We start from the raw sequence: 14,241 nt of genomic DNA on the forward strand, positions 1-14,241 counted from the left end.
GCTAGAAGAATGGTAGAGAACTGTGAGTTAAACCCGGCAACAAAAAGCCAGTTGACTTGGCGGACCATAGGGTGCAGGCCAGGCAGGAAGACAGTGAAGACACATCAGCATGTTCTATGTACTTGATCCCATAGCCAAGAATTTCCAGTGACAGCAATGAGGGACAGGAATGGACCACCACTGGTATTTGTAAGGTCCAGGTAAACCCTAAGAGTGGTTGACTAATTAATGTGGAGTAGAGGTAAAGATCAACAGAATTGGGAAGGTCAGGGGTTAATATGTTTTTTGTCTTGCTTTATGTAAGAATGAGATGTACTTTTGAGTGGCAGTTTTATTCACATTTCAGAAAAACATACACAATAGAACTTCCACAGTTGGCCACCTCCTTACACTGACCAGCTCCTTAAGTTGACCTCATTTTCATGGACCGGACATGCACCTCCAGGTACCTATCACTACAGTAGGCCTAGTTCCTTATGTTGACCACCTCCGCATGTTGACCAATTTGTTACAGTCCCCTGGGTGGTCAACTTGCAGAGATTTTACTGTCTTTAGCACTCAGGTGTTAATGAAGGCTACTATTTCCCTTAGTGTATAGGAAACGTGGGTTCAAGTCTTCCTCTACCTCCCATTTCCTAGGCAAAGTATAATTAAGGGGAGATACACCACAAGGCATCTCCACCTTCTGAGAACCTGACCCACGTTATGGATTATCCCATCCTGGTGTGTGTCCTGCCTGGAGCTGGCCTAAATTTGGAACTCAATCCTTTTTTATCAGTCTTCCTCACTAACTGCTTCTCATCATGAAAACAGCAAACAAACCAAAACAGAAGCATTTTTATAAGGTCATTGTATGTAAAGTAAAAAAAAAAAAAAATCAAACGTTTGGAGGGACTACAGAGAAATACACAGCAGTGATGCCAACAGCTTCCAAGCTGAATATTAGACGTCTTCATTTTTAAAAAGTCCCCAGACCGTTTCTGAACCAGGCCTCCATTCTCCCGGAAGACCACTTAGCTGTCTTTTCTCTTCTTTGATCTCTCTCCTTAACTAGAAGGGAAGTTTCTCAGACATTCTGACTCTCAGTGTTTTAGTTTTTTCCAGGCCATACCTTTAAACTCAGCCTCAGATCTTCTCGTATATCAAAAACATGGCCTCCTCATTAAATTCAGTTCAAGAGATGATAACAGCTCAGACCACAGCAATGACGGTCATGAGAAAAAGTCAGATTCTAGGTATATTTTGAAGGTAGAACCAGCAGGTTTTGTTCATGGCTTAGATAAGGGGTACGAGAGAAAGAGAGGTGCTGAGATACGCCAAGCTTTTCAGCCCAAGCATCTGTGTGAAGAAGAGTCACCATTACTGACTGCCATACTGGGGAAAAAAAGGTTTTTCCTTGGGGCAGCAATGGTTTATTAGGTCAAGATTGGTCAAGAGACATGTGAATTTTATATGCTTCATGAGACTCAAAACGAGCATGAGTTAAATATAACTCGCACAGCAGTTAATGCATTACCTAAGAAAGGGAGACTATGGGGAATCAGGTATGGATGGAAGGATCAGGACTTCAGCTTTGTCCATGTGAAATTTGAGGTGCCGTTTTCATATGCAAGTGGAGATGGCAAGCAGGCAGTTAGATGGTCTTCACTTTAGCTGATGGCTGGAGATGTAAATGTTGAAGGAGTCACGTTTAAATTGACCTCATTCTCCTCTGTTGGACTCCTGTATATATACAACCTTCCCCCAAGAAATTTATTCCTGAATATTCTCTCAACAAAACCAATCTAACAATAGACCACAGAAAATCCAATAGACTTTCAATCTGTCAAGAAGGGGAGAAAACCTAAGTTAAGTACAGGCACTTGCATCCAGAGTTGATATCTAAAGGGCATGTTTCCTGGAGTTTGCAGGAAACTTATGCATTGCTCCAGATAAAGCAGCAAATTTAACTCCTGAATCTAATTTTACTATTTCTGAAATCTATTGGCATTGCAAACAAAGAAATAAATTTTTAAAAACCACGCAGACTGACAAGGACAGGTAGATTGAAAGACTGTAGAGGAGACAATAGCAACAAAATTTTGCAAATTTTCATGAATGGCCGAGATGAGTGGATTGCTCGAACTCAGGAGTTTAAGACCACCCTGGGCAAGAGCAAGACCCCATTTCTACTAAAAGTAGAAAATCTAGCTGGGCATTGTGGCAGGCACTTGTAGTCCCACCTACTTGGGAAGTTGAGGTAATAGGATCTCTTGAGCCCAAGAATTTGAGTTTGCTGTGAGCTATGATGCCACAGCACTCTACCAGGGCAACGGAGTGAAACTGGGTCTCAAAAAAAAAAAAATTGCAAATTTTCAAATGGAAGAATGGCAACTACCTAGCAGACCTGAAGAATCAAAATTCAAGTCAACAGTGGCCAAAGCTGAGAACAAACAAATTTACAGAAGCCTCAAAACACATAGGAACACTTTAGTGCTGATTGCTAGGGTTGAAGGTCAAAGTTACAAGGAGGAAGGCTGGGCCTTCCCCAGCTCTACACAGACAAATACCCCCCTTCCCAACCCAGCATCTGTCTATAGAGCAGCCACTCCAAGGTGTACGAGGTTGAATAATTAAGTTCTTAAACTCATCCTAGAAAAAGTGCTACATACCTCCCTGCTGAATACATACCTACATACCTCACTGTTGAAGTACTCCTGTGGGGAGCTATGCACCAATGCCAACTTTTAGTCCACCATTCAAAGCAACTTTGGAATTCTTTTTCTAGAATAGTCATCAGAGTCGTTGTTGTACGAGAGGTCTGACAGTTAAGTTCATGAGCTCATCCTAGTAAAAAGTTCTTGCTTTGAAGGCTGGACTAGGTGCTGGTGTCAGTGCATAGCTTCCTAAGGGGAGTACTTCAAAGGTGACCTTAGTGATATTCAGCAGTAGAGTATGTAGCACTTTTTCTAGGATGAGCTCGCAAACTTAATTGTCCAAACTCATAGATGCTCTACTAAAGGTAAAGATTTTGTGGGAAGAAAAGGGTGTCCCTTCTCCCAGATGGAGACAGCCCCAACCAGTGTTCCTGAGTTGATGAGCAAGTGAGGGCTGCTTTATGCAGCCTTCAACCTGGCGTCTCCATAGAGAATACAATTGTGAGTAGCCTGTAGACCACCCAGAGCACCCTGTCGTAAAGTGCAAAGTCAACAAGTTCTCTGTAGGTGTTCAGAATTTCCAGTCATCCAACAAGTAACTGACCTCAGAAGGACATCTGGAACTTGGAAGATTGAGACCAAAACAAATAAAAACAAACAAATAAATCTTTGGAAGAAACAGTTACCTATTCTTCTATTTCCCATTGCAAAGACATTCCAAATCTAATGCATTCAGACTAGATAATTTATAATGAAAGGAAATTTATTTCTCACAGTTCTTAAGTCTGGGAAGTCTAAAAGCATGGTTGATCTCTCTCTGGCAAGTATCATCCCATAGTGGAAAGAGATTAGGTGAGAGCAAGCTCATGAGATAGGGAGCAGATAGGGGCCAAATGTTTCCATTTATCAGAAGCCTACTCTCTGTATAGCAACATTAATCCATTCAAGATGGCAGAGCCCTCACGAGTTAATAACCACCCCCCTTTGGGAAGATAGGGTCTTCCCCTGTCACCAAGTACAGTGGTATCACCATAGTTCATTGCAATCTTAAACTCTGGTCTCAGGCAATCCTCCTACATCAGCTTCCTGAGTACCTGAGACTAGAGGCACCTGACACAACACCAAGCCAATTTTTTTTATTTTTCATAGTAACAAGGTCTCACTATTACCCAGGCTGGTCTTGAACTCCTGGCCTCCCAAAGTGCTAGGATTACAGGCATGAGCTACCATGCCCAGCCCTTAATCACCTCTTAAAGGCCCCACCTCTCAGTAGTATTACAATGGCACTTAGATTTCAACAGGAGTATAGAAGGGGACAATCATTCAAAACATAGCAGCATCTTATGTTCTTCTGGAGTAGAGACTGATCCGGAAAACTTTAATTTGAATAAGAACTTACCAATCTGTTAGCAGGGAGGTAGAAATGTGTTCTAATGCCTTGACTTTGGTTTTTGCCCACTTAACAGGATACCACAAGCCTTCTGTTAATATATTACTTTTAAGTATAACTAGACTAAAATTGCTTATTTGAATCAACCCAATTCAATTTTAGCAGAGAAAAAATGAGCTGGCAGCAAATTTTGATGTCTCTATTCAACAATAACCTCCAATTCAAGATAACAACAACAAGAGTAATAATAACTATCATTGATAAGCATGCAGCACAAGCACTTTACATCAAATATGTCACTTAATCTGCACATCTATCTTATTAAGAAGGTTCTATTAAAAATCCTAATTTTACTGATAAGAAAACTGAGGCTTAGAAAGAGCAACCCCCAGATCACATACAATTGGGAGGAAGTAAAGTCAGGGTTCGAACTCAGACTGAACTGAAAGCATGAACTCATAATCAGTATGTGGCATAATCTATGGGGAAAAAATATTCTGTCGTCAGCATGTTGATGTCTCTAATGGCAAAATGCAATTTTAGTGGCTCACACCTATAATCCTAGCACTCTGCGAAGCCGAGGTAGGAGGGTCCCTTGAGCTCAGGAGTTTGAGACCAGCCTGAGAAAGAATGAGACCCCCATTTCTACTAAAAATAGAAAAAATTAGCCAGGCATGGTGGCAAGTGCCTGTAGTCCTAGCTACTCAGGAGGCTGAGGCTGGAGGATCACTGAAGCCCAGGAGTTTGAGATTGCAGCAAGCAATGATGATGCCACTGCATTCTAGCTTGGATGACGCAATGAGACTCTCTCTCTCAAAAAAAGCACTTTTAAGCAACCTTGTCCACATAGATCTTTCTTATCCTTCCTTATTCTATCATTTCTTTAGTGTTCTTAACCAGGAAACCCCTGTATGCACGTGTCATCTACCACAATTCTTTGGATTGATAGAATTAAAAATTGAAGAGCAACCTGAATCCATTCCCATTGATACCATCAGCTTCTGTTCTGGGCATGCAGAAACTTGTCCCTTCCTTTTCCTCTAATGTAGACTGCCTAGCAGAGTCGCACAGTCCTGACTCGGCCTGGTGATGAAATCATTCTCCATTCCTCGCGTATTTAGAAGGTGGTCAGTAGTGCTATTTCTATTATATATCTCATTTCTTCGCCCAGTACTACAGACCTGGCACTCCAATCCCATGTCTGTGGGTCTGTTTGGGTACCAAAGCTCCCTAGTGGAAGGCTCATGACAAAACAAGCAGGGGCAAACCCAGAGGACGCACTTAGTCAAACACGAGTGACCGTCTGCACAGAAAGGCCGCTACCATGTTTCCCTGAAAATAAGACACTGTGTTATATTTATTTTTTCTCAAGAAGACACACTAGGGCTTATTTTCAGGGGATATCTTCTTCTCAGTGGGCAAAAGCATGGTGGCTAAGCAGCTATCTGCTATGCAGCGTATCTGCATAGCCATGCCCATAGATATACTGCATAGCCACGCCCATCACTAGGTCTTATTATCGGGGTAGGGCTTATATTTAACAAATGCATTGAAATCCTGCTAGGACTTATTTTGGGGTAGGTCTTATTCTGGGGAAAACACAGTAGGTCGAGTATCAGAACCCACTTCCACGTTTTGCCAACATGGACCTCTGCTGGCATATAAGCATGGTGTGCACACTTGTCACCTTGAGGAGGACAGCCACCACTGAAAGGCGAGCCCCTGGATTCCTTTCTCTGGCCCAAACAGAATCCAAGGTTTTGCCCCGACCAGCAAATGTTAAATATGATCTGAGGGCCCTGGCTTTAGTGAGCTGTCATATGAAATGAATTACCAAGACCCAGAGTCTGGATGTGAACGAAACTGTGGTGGAGTCTCCGTTGGAACAGCGGCAGAGCCCCAGCCAACCCGAATATTTGGGGAGCCATTCCATGGGCAGAGTCCAGTGCATTTCTTGATCCTGGCTTCTGCATTGGCGCAGCTGCAACCACACCACCGATGCCTTGGAAACCGGAGAACTGATGCTGGAGGGTTCAGAGTTCACGTGAGCTCTAGGAACTCCAGGTCTTTCTGGAACACCCCCTAAAAAACCTGGGTGTGCAGGTCTTTCCAAGCTCATCCGGCTCTAATTAAAACTCATATTTCCAGTCTGTGTTTCACCCAAACAATGTCGAGTCAAACCACAAGGAAATCTGTTATCACTCAAATGGGTACATGTTTTTTCATACAACTGAAGTATTACATAAAATCGTAAACTGTTAAATGGGAAAGGAAAAATGAAATGCAGGCCCCAATTCCCAGGCTACCTTTGTCTCACCTTCCAGGAGATGTGAACTGGGGGTCACAGCTGCATACCGAGGGCATGAACCCGAAGATCAAAGCTTCCCACGCATGCGGAAGCATTCGCGTTAGCCCAGTCCACAAACCGCTCGTTCTGCCCGTCTCCACGCTCTCCTTCCCTCCAACGTTGTAAAATGTTATTTGTTTGAATGACGTTTTAAAGTGCTCTGTGCAATTAAGTTTTAAAAGGCAGGGGGGCTAGTTTTCCATCAATGTATGTATGAAACTCCTAATAAATGTGAAGTCCTTGGGTGTGTTCACCTGAGGACTAAAAAGAAAGTTTTTGAAAAGAACAGTCACTTGGAAGAGGTAAACCCAAGGTGTTTCCCCCCTTGTAATATTAAATTTTAAAAAGCCTTTAGAGTTGGAAATACGTCTGTAGATCAAAGGATAGATGCTAAAGAAAATATATACCAATTCCATACAGTGGAACCTCCATAGTTGACCACCTCCCTACACTGACCACCTCCTTAAGTTGACCTAATTTTCATAGACTAGACAAGCACTACACATTAAGTATCAGTACAGCAGGCCTAATTCCTTATGTTGACCACCTCCATGTGTTGACTAGTCTGTTACAGTCCGTTGGGTGGTCAACTTACAGAGGTTCTACTGTATTTACTTGTACCAAATTTGCATCTCACTTTCTTAAGAAACTGACTCCTTGACACTGTGCTGGCTCATTCCTGTAATCCTAGCACTCTGAGGGGCTGAGGCAGATAGATCACTTGAGCTCAGGAGTTTGAGATCAGTCTGAGCAAGAGTGAGACCCCATCTCTACTAAAAATAGAAAAACTAGCCATGCATGGTGGTCCCAGCTGTTTGGGAGGCTGAGGCAGGAGGATGGCTTGAGCCCAGGAGTTTGAGGTTGCTGTGAGCTATGACACCAAGGCACTCTACCCAGGGTGACAGAGTGAGATTCTGTCTCAAAAAAAGAAAGAAAAAGAAAAGAAACAGAGAAAGAAAAAGAAACCTAATCCTTTTAAGTATTAATAATTATCACAAATAGAGTTCACCTGACCTTCACCTTGCTCCGTAAGTTACTGATTTGAAAACATGTACTGTTCTTCCCTGTTCTCTGCCCACCAAAGTCAAGTTTGGTACTAAGTTTCTGTTATGTGGGTGTTTGTACTAGTTTTAAAGCATTCCTCTGTGTGCCTTCCTTTGCTTATGAAGCTCTTAGAAAAATAAAAACATATTCCTGAGGGCTGATTCAAAACCAAGTCTCATATATAGTACATATTGTTTAGACAGTGATTTGAGAAAGCAGTGTATCCTTATTCTATCTGTAAAACTGCATTAAATGCATAGCCTCTGGGTAGATAACAAAGCAGTAAATAACATTCATCAACAATAAAGTAAAACTCAGGAAAAACAATAAATTTAGATTGCAGTGAAACCAAAAGAGGGTCCTGGAAGTACATCTCAAATATCAAGCCATTCATCCCATGAGCACACAGAAAATTCTAGACTTCCAACTCTATACCCTTGATTGAGAATATTCCTGGCTAAATAAAATGGACATAGCAGGCTAAATTCAGCTGTAGTGAATAAATCACAGTGCCTGGTACATAGTTAGCTTGGTAGCTAATAAAATCATTTCACATTATGCAAATGTTAGGTAAGCTGTGGGCTTGACACCAATGAGTCATTCAAGGTAAATTTAAGGAAGCAACTCTCACTGCCCACCACCTGTGCTGTTCTAAGCCACGTGTTTGCTCCTTTTATCTATTTATCTTTTTTAAAATATTGCCCACCCTTTCAGTGTTTAAAACAGTGGACTCCTGGCCTGTCTTGGTTTAATTTTTAAACTGAAATTTCACTAGCCACCCTAACGGGATGTTGAATGAAGCCTCGTGGTCAGTGCAAGAAACTTAGGCAAAATAAATTCCCCAAAGAGGAGTAGTGCTCTTGGTACATTCAAGACTATGTCAGTCAGGTAAAAGAAAAAGTTGTTGGTAGAGTCACAAAAAAGTGACCTGCGCTGATGAAACGTTTTCTTCTAATACAAAAATTATGTGAATGTACAGAAGATGGTCTCCCCAACAACCCTTGTTTGTAGGCCAAACATTAAGACTAATGCTCATAGTTCATTGACACTCATGGTTCAATGAGTGATGTGAAATTATGTAACTGGCATCAAGAGTTTGGGAATAAACACAACTGACTCTTGGAAAGCCCAAGTGGGGAACAAAGAACCTCAACTAGGTCTGAAGGGAATGGACCAAACCAGGTTTGGTTTTGACAGGCATCGCATCAAGGATTCTTTTCCAAGGGTGCTGTGGCAACAGCCAGTGCCACCTGGAGCCTGGGTCATTGGTACCCAGGGAGGTTGACCAGAGATGAGGTGGGGCCTGGAGCTTGACTGACCACAGGGCCAAAATTTCTCCTTCCTCCCAAACTATTCAGGAAATAAATGCCAGATCCAGACTTGAGAACTGTGAAATGATCACTGTGAGAATGAATACCACGCACCCAACTCTTGCTTTGCCTCTGGGGAACCGTGCTATGCAGTTCAAAGGCATAACCCATAGGCAGCCAGGCGGCCTCAAGGTCAAGTCCTGCATGGAAACACAGGCAGAGAGACAAAAGCCTGCAGCCCAATAGCAATTGAAAATAATTTCAATCTAGTTGTGTTCCACACTACCTTGAAAATAGCGCCATCATACACCACTTAACTTCTTAAATCTCCTTATCCTTCTGACACTCAGGATGTCTCTCTCACCCCAGAGTGCTCCTAACATAACCTTTCTACTCCAAGCCCCTCAAACTCTTTCTTCAAAACTGGCTGGAAGCTCTTCCCTCTTTACTCCTTTTCCTTTCCTTCCCCTTCTGTTGTTCTTTTCAATCCTCTGCCCTCACCAGTGCGAATTCTCCATCCACTCATCTCTTTCACACATTGTAGAATGTGGAAGGCTTAGGAAATAAGCAGACAGAGCAGGAAGGGGAGGGAAGTCCACAGGACATAAGGCTGGGAAGAGGCTGTGAATGCAGGTGTTCCGACATTGACTTACTGCAGGTGTATGTGGAATTCATCTTCACAGTGCTGCTCAGAGGAAGGTGTTTCTGTCACACACACATGAGCAGGTAGGTTAAGCAAGTCCATAATTGGCCCAGTACACAGAAGAGGCAGGACCCACATCCAAGATGTCGTAGCCTCAAAACCTACACTCATGACTACTGTCTGGCAGTGGCTTTTCCAGAAAGGAGCTCAAAGGCACAAGGGTCTACTAGTCTAGCTCCCTTCTCAGATAGCTGGGGTTTGCAGGTAGGACTCCACATCACCTCTTCCAAGGCTTCAGAATCAACACACTGATGACATCTGTCAGTGAAGGGTGTTAGAGACCAGAGTGGAAACAAGGAGGGCGGCCCTGGGGGTAGTCAGTAGGTGGAATTGCTGTTGCTGGCAAATGTTTTTCCTTCAGTTACCTGAAAAGCAAATACAGGGTGACCAGAGAGTCGCACACGGAATTTATGGCCACCCTGAATTGGGCAATCAGAGATGAGATTATTTCCATAGCCCAGTTGCTTGTGGAAATCAAGCTTTTAGAGGAGCAGCAGGCCCTCGAATACAGGGCCCAGAAGGGTCTCCAGGCAACTGACATTCCTTGTGATGGCCTGGCTATAGTAACAAAATTAACGTAGTAAGATTATCCACAAAAATGATTTAGACTTTCAGGGAGAATTTTGGTGCTACGTTTTATAAGACAATGGAGCCAATGAGAGGACCCACAAACCCTTATGAATCATCTACTCAAGGGAAAAAGGGACAAAATGAGTCATGTAAAAGGAAATCATTAATAACTTGCAAGAACCCTCAAGGGATTAAGTATATAAAGTACCAAGAAATTGGTTGGAATGTTTGGTTTCAGTATGAGAAGTAATTTAAAGATTGGAGAGCAGACATGAGGAAAAGCTAGGCCCAGCTGGGAATAGAGAAGTGTTACTATCAGGCTCCCTTGACTGCTCACATTGAACCGTTAAAGAACGATGTGGACGAATGAATTCTCCAGGATTATGTTAGCACCCAGTGCATGGGGGTAAGAAAGGGTACAGTGGCGGACATGAGCAAAGTGGATGTCAGTGCATAAGCTGTGCGTGTATGAAAAATGCTGGATGGGGCGTCGCCTGTGGCTCAAAGGAGTAAGGCGCCAGCCCCATATGCCAGAGGTGGCAGGTTCAAACCCAGCCCCAGCCAAAAACTGGAAAAAAATAAATGCTGGATGAACTGTGTGAAATAGATGTTTAAGAAAAATAGTCTCAACTTCATATAGTTACATCTGCTTTAAAAAGTTTCTGTATAGTAAAGCAAGGTATAAACAAATGGATTAATAAAAATACTGAACTGATCGTGAGTTACAAGTGGATCATGAGTTACAGGTTGCAAGTTAAGAAAGGGACTTAAGCGTGGGTTGCTGTGCAAAAACATCTAAGCCACGTGTTGGGGTAACCAAGAAAGTGGCTACTCTGTCTTTCCTGCCCACTGTTCCTTCATTATTTCTTCTTGCTGCAGAGAGAGAGAGAGAGAGAGAGACAAAGAATGAGAAGACAGTAGAGCCTCTGTAAGTTGACCACCCAAGGGACTATCACAAACTGGGCAACCAAGGTGGTCAACGTAAGGAATGAGGCCTGTTGTGCCGATACGTACAGGTGGTGCACGGCTGATCTCTGCAAATTAGGTCAGCCTAAGGAGACCTGGGAATGGTCAGCTATGGAGGGTCCGCTGTCTAGACCATAAGTGTGTGTGCATGCGAGCATCTGTATAAAATTGCCTAACAATCATATGCTGACCCACATTCCAGGGGCCACACTCTGGACCCTGTCAATGCTCAGAGTGACATTATCTGTAAAATCCTCAACTCCAGACATTTCACTCTTAGACTAGAACGTTTATTTTCGCCCTTTTTTCCTATGCTCTGATCTACTAAAACTGTTTCCCTGCTCCCTAGAGGTCTCTCTTCTCAATTATCCCAATTATTAGTAGCCTGTTTTTACTTCCCTTCCCGCCCAGCTCAGACCACGTGGCTGTTCAAGCAAATCACAACCCTACAAGGTTGTCCAGCAATGCTGGAGACAAACAGTCCCAAACTCACAAGGCACGAGCTCCCCCACGCTGCCCTGTTTCCCTCACACAGAACAGTCCATTTCTTTCTCTTGAAGCTCAGATGACTGATCACGTCTTGTTTCCTTTTTTCTCTCAGTCATTTGCCTCTTGTTGGTGAATTCCACAACTTAGGAAGCTACTCTAGATACTGTATGAATAGCCAATTAGACAAGACAGGGTGCAAGGACAGTCTTTACAGGGTGATGACCGTGGCAGGGGAGAGAAGGGAATGGCTTTGACACATGTGTGGGCAGCTGAAAGGCAAGAATGTAGTTATGAGTTGGATGGAGGGAAGATGAGGAAGGGAGTGTGAGGCAGGACGATTTCCAGCATGAGCAATCAAGGGATGACGTCTGTTATCAATACAGGAAAATACATGGGGGAAACCCATGTTTGGGTAGAAAAAATGTATTTAATTATTTACAGGGTCACTCCAGCTAGATGCAGGATTGTAATCAGAGCTCACTGCAGCCTCAAACTACTGGACTCCAGTGATCCTCCTGCCTCAGCCTCCATAGTAGCTGGGATTACAGCTGGATGGAATTTAAGGCTGTCAATCGTGAGGCCAGACAACTGCTCTTTAAAGAAATTTGCCTATGGAGGGACAAAAAAGAGTCAAAGTGATGTCTTTCTGTTTTTTCTTAAAAACATGGAGAAGGTGTGTTTCAATGATGATGGAAAGGAGTTCTTAGAAAAGGGAAGATGAAAGATAAAGTCAGGAGAGAGAGGCAGAGTTTGTGTTAGAAGCGCTGAGGATGTGAGTTACCATTTTAATTTCCTCCTATTTGGATAATCATGATGTGTTCTTGGGCCATGCACTGAGTAGGTATTTAGTCCCCAAATACCCCTTGAATTCCTTCCTTCCTCACGATCCTTAGATTTTATTCCATCCTTACCACCTCTAGTGTGAATTAATGATAATGATAGTAATGATAATAACGTTAGTTAATTGATTTAACTAAATTAATTTAGTCACACTAGAATATGGACTGCTTTTCTCTGTGGTCCATATTCTATAAATGGCTGTAAAACTTACCCTTCTAAGGGTGGCGCCTGTGGCTCAAAGGAGTAGGGCACCAGCCCCATATGCTGGAGGTAGTGGGTTCAAACCCAGCCCCAGCCAAAAAAAAACTTACCCTTCTAAAATGCAGATATAACCATGTCACTTCCCTGATTAAAGTGCCTAAATAATAACCTCTTTTTTATTATGTACAGAACAAAAGCCAAACTCCTACACCTGGCATATTTAAGGCTCTTCACACTATTTCTCTTTCCCGTATTTCTTTTGCTTATCAAATCATCTTCATTGGCTGGTAATATCCACATTTGTCCTCAAATACTACGGTATCAAAAAAAAGTCTATGATTCAAATTAACTTTTGGCAGAACTATTCATTAGATCCAGCATTGCTAGATTTTAAACCTTCTAATTCATGGATTCAATATTTATTTGGCATCAGCTGTGTATTGGATATTGTATTATAAGTTTTAAGCATTTACAATCTTAACATTGGGCAGAAAATATCCCAAATATTTGTTTAAAAGGGGGAAATACAAGTGGGACAACAGACCTTTGAGTAAACGGCTGTGAGAGCCCCCCAAGAAGGAGAAACGGCATCTTGTTTGATGGAAATCAGCAGAAGCTTTGAATTCGCAGGGATGTGAATCCCCATCTCTCTCTCACACCAGGTTACCCTGGGAAGGGGGGAAAGCCAGGAAAGATGCAAGGGAAAATTCAGAAGCAGAACCCATAGCAGTTAGATGCCCAAAGAAAAGGGAGAGTGGGAAATGGGCCGGAAAATGAAAAAGGTAAGAATTGCATGAGAAATCCTGCAGCTGATTAAGCACTTGCCTGCCTGGAATTGGTGGCTTTTCACAATGTTTGCTGTTTAAAAATTATGTTCAGAGCCTCACTCTATGTCTGTGGATTAATGGTTTTATTCTTGTTTCTCTCCTCCTCCTCCTCCTCTTTTATGGGTGACAGCTGCTCCTGGCTATGGTCGGGTCCCCCGATCAGGAACTCCAGGAAGCTGCGGCTGGTTGCATATCCAACATCCGCAGGCTGGCTCTGGCCACAGAAAAGGCAAGATACACTTGAAATGTGAACTTGACATTACGGAGCTACCAAATTTTACACGACACAGGACGTGGCCTGGAAACCTAAATCCCAAACCATCTTTAGCAAGTCCTTTAAACCGTCTTAATGAAAACACACCAATTGAAAGCGCAAACGATGCTTTTCGTGTGAAAATTGCACGGGTATGTTTGTTCTGTTTAATGTTTCGGGAATCTGCTATGTAATAAAATGTAAAGCCAATAAATGCGCGATCATTTTCTAAGCATGTCTACGGGATATCCATCTATTTCGGTGATGCTTTTGCATTTGTGGTGATTTTAATAAAGGATACGACCTTCACATCTGCTGTTTCGTCACCCCTCACGGATGTCTCTAGAATTCCCTTTCTGTTAAACCTATCTAACTGTCCTGTCATCACAGCCGTTGATCCCTCGCAATGCACGACAGAGTGCCGAGATGTGCTGATTTCACAAACTGTTATTAAACAGGATTTAGACTTAAGCAGCTGGACCTGGAGAGATTATCCCGAGGTCACCCCAATTTTCTCCTAAATACTACCAAACATCTCAGGAGATAATGTCTAACAGTCACTGTCCCAAATCACGCAACGCAAAGACATTTTCGACTCGTGGACTCCCAGAGCCACGAGTTTTATTAAAAGTTTATTTCCTGCGGAGATTTACCAGCATTTTATT

The 14,241-nt window shown here is 42.8% G+C and overlaps 1 protein-coding gene across 2 annotated transcripts in view; it reads left to right on the plus strand.

The window, feature by feature from the left end:
* Window positions 1-13,884, plus strand: part of ARMC4 (armadillo repeat containing 4) — a 151,913-nt gene extending 138,029 nt beyond the window's left edge. For both annotated transcript variants that reach the window (XM_012803301.1, XM_003786731.2), the window contains exon 19: window positions 13,454-13,884. In XM_012803301.1, the coding sequence (XP_012658755.1) occupies window positions 13,454-13,567 (114 nt within the window). In that variant the 3' untranslated portion in view covers window positions 13,568-13,884. The remainder of the gene's footprint in view (window positions 1-13,453) is intronic.
* The last annotated feature ends 357 nt before the right edge of the window (window positions 13,885-14,241 follow it).

The sequence above is a fragment of the Otolemur garnettii genome, unplaced genomic scaffold (genome assembly GCF_000181295.1).
Source record: "Otolemur garnettii isolate 467f Iridium unplaced genomic scaffold, OtoGar3 scaffold00019, whole genome shotgun sequence".
NCBI classification, from domain to species: domain Eukaryota; kingdom Metazoa; phylum Chordata; class Mammalia; order Primates; family Galagidae; genus Otolemur; species Otolemur garnettii.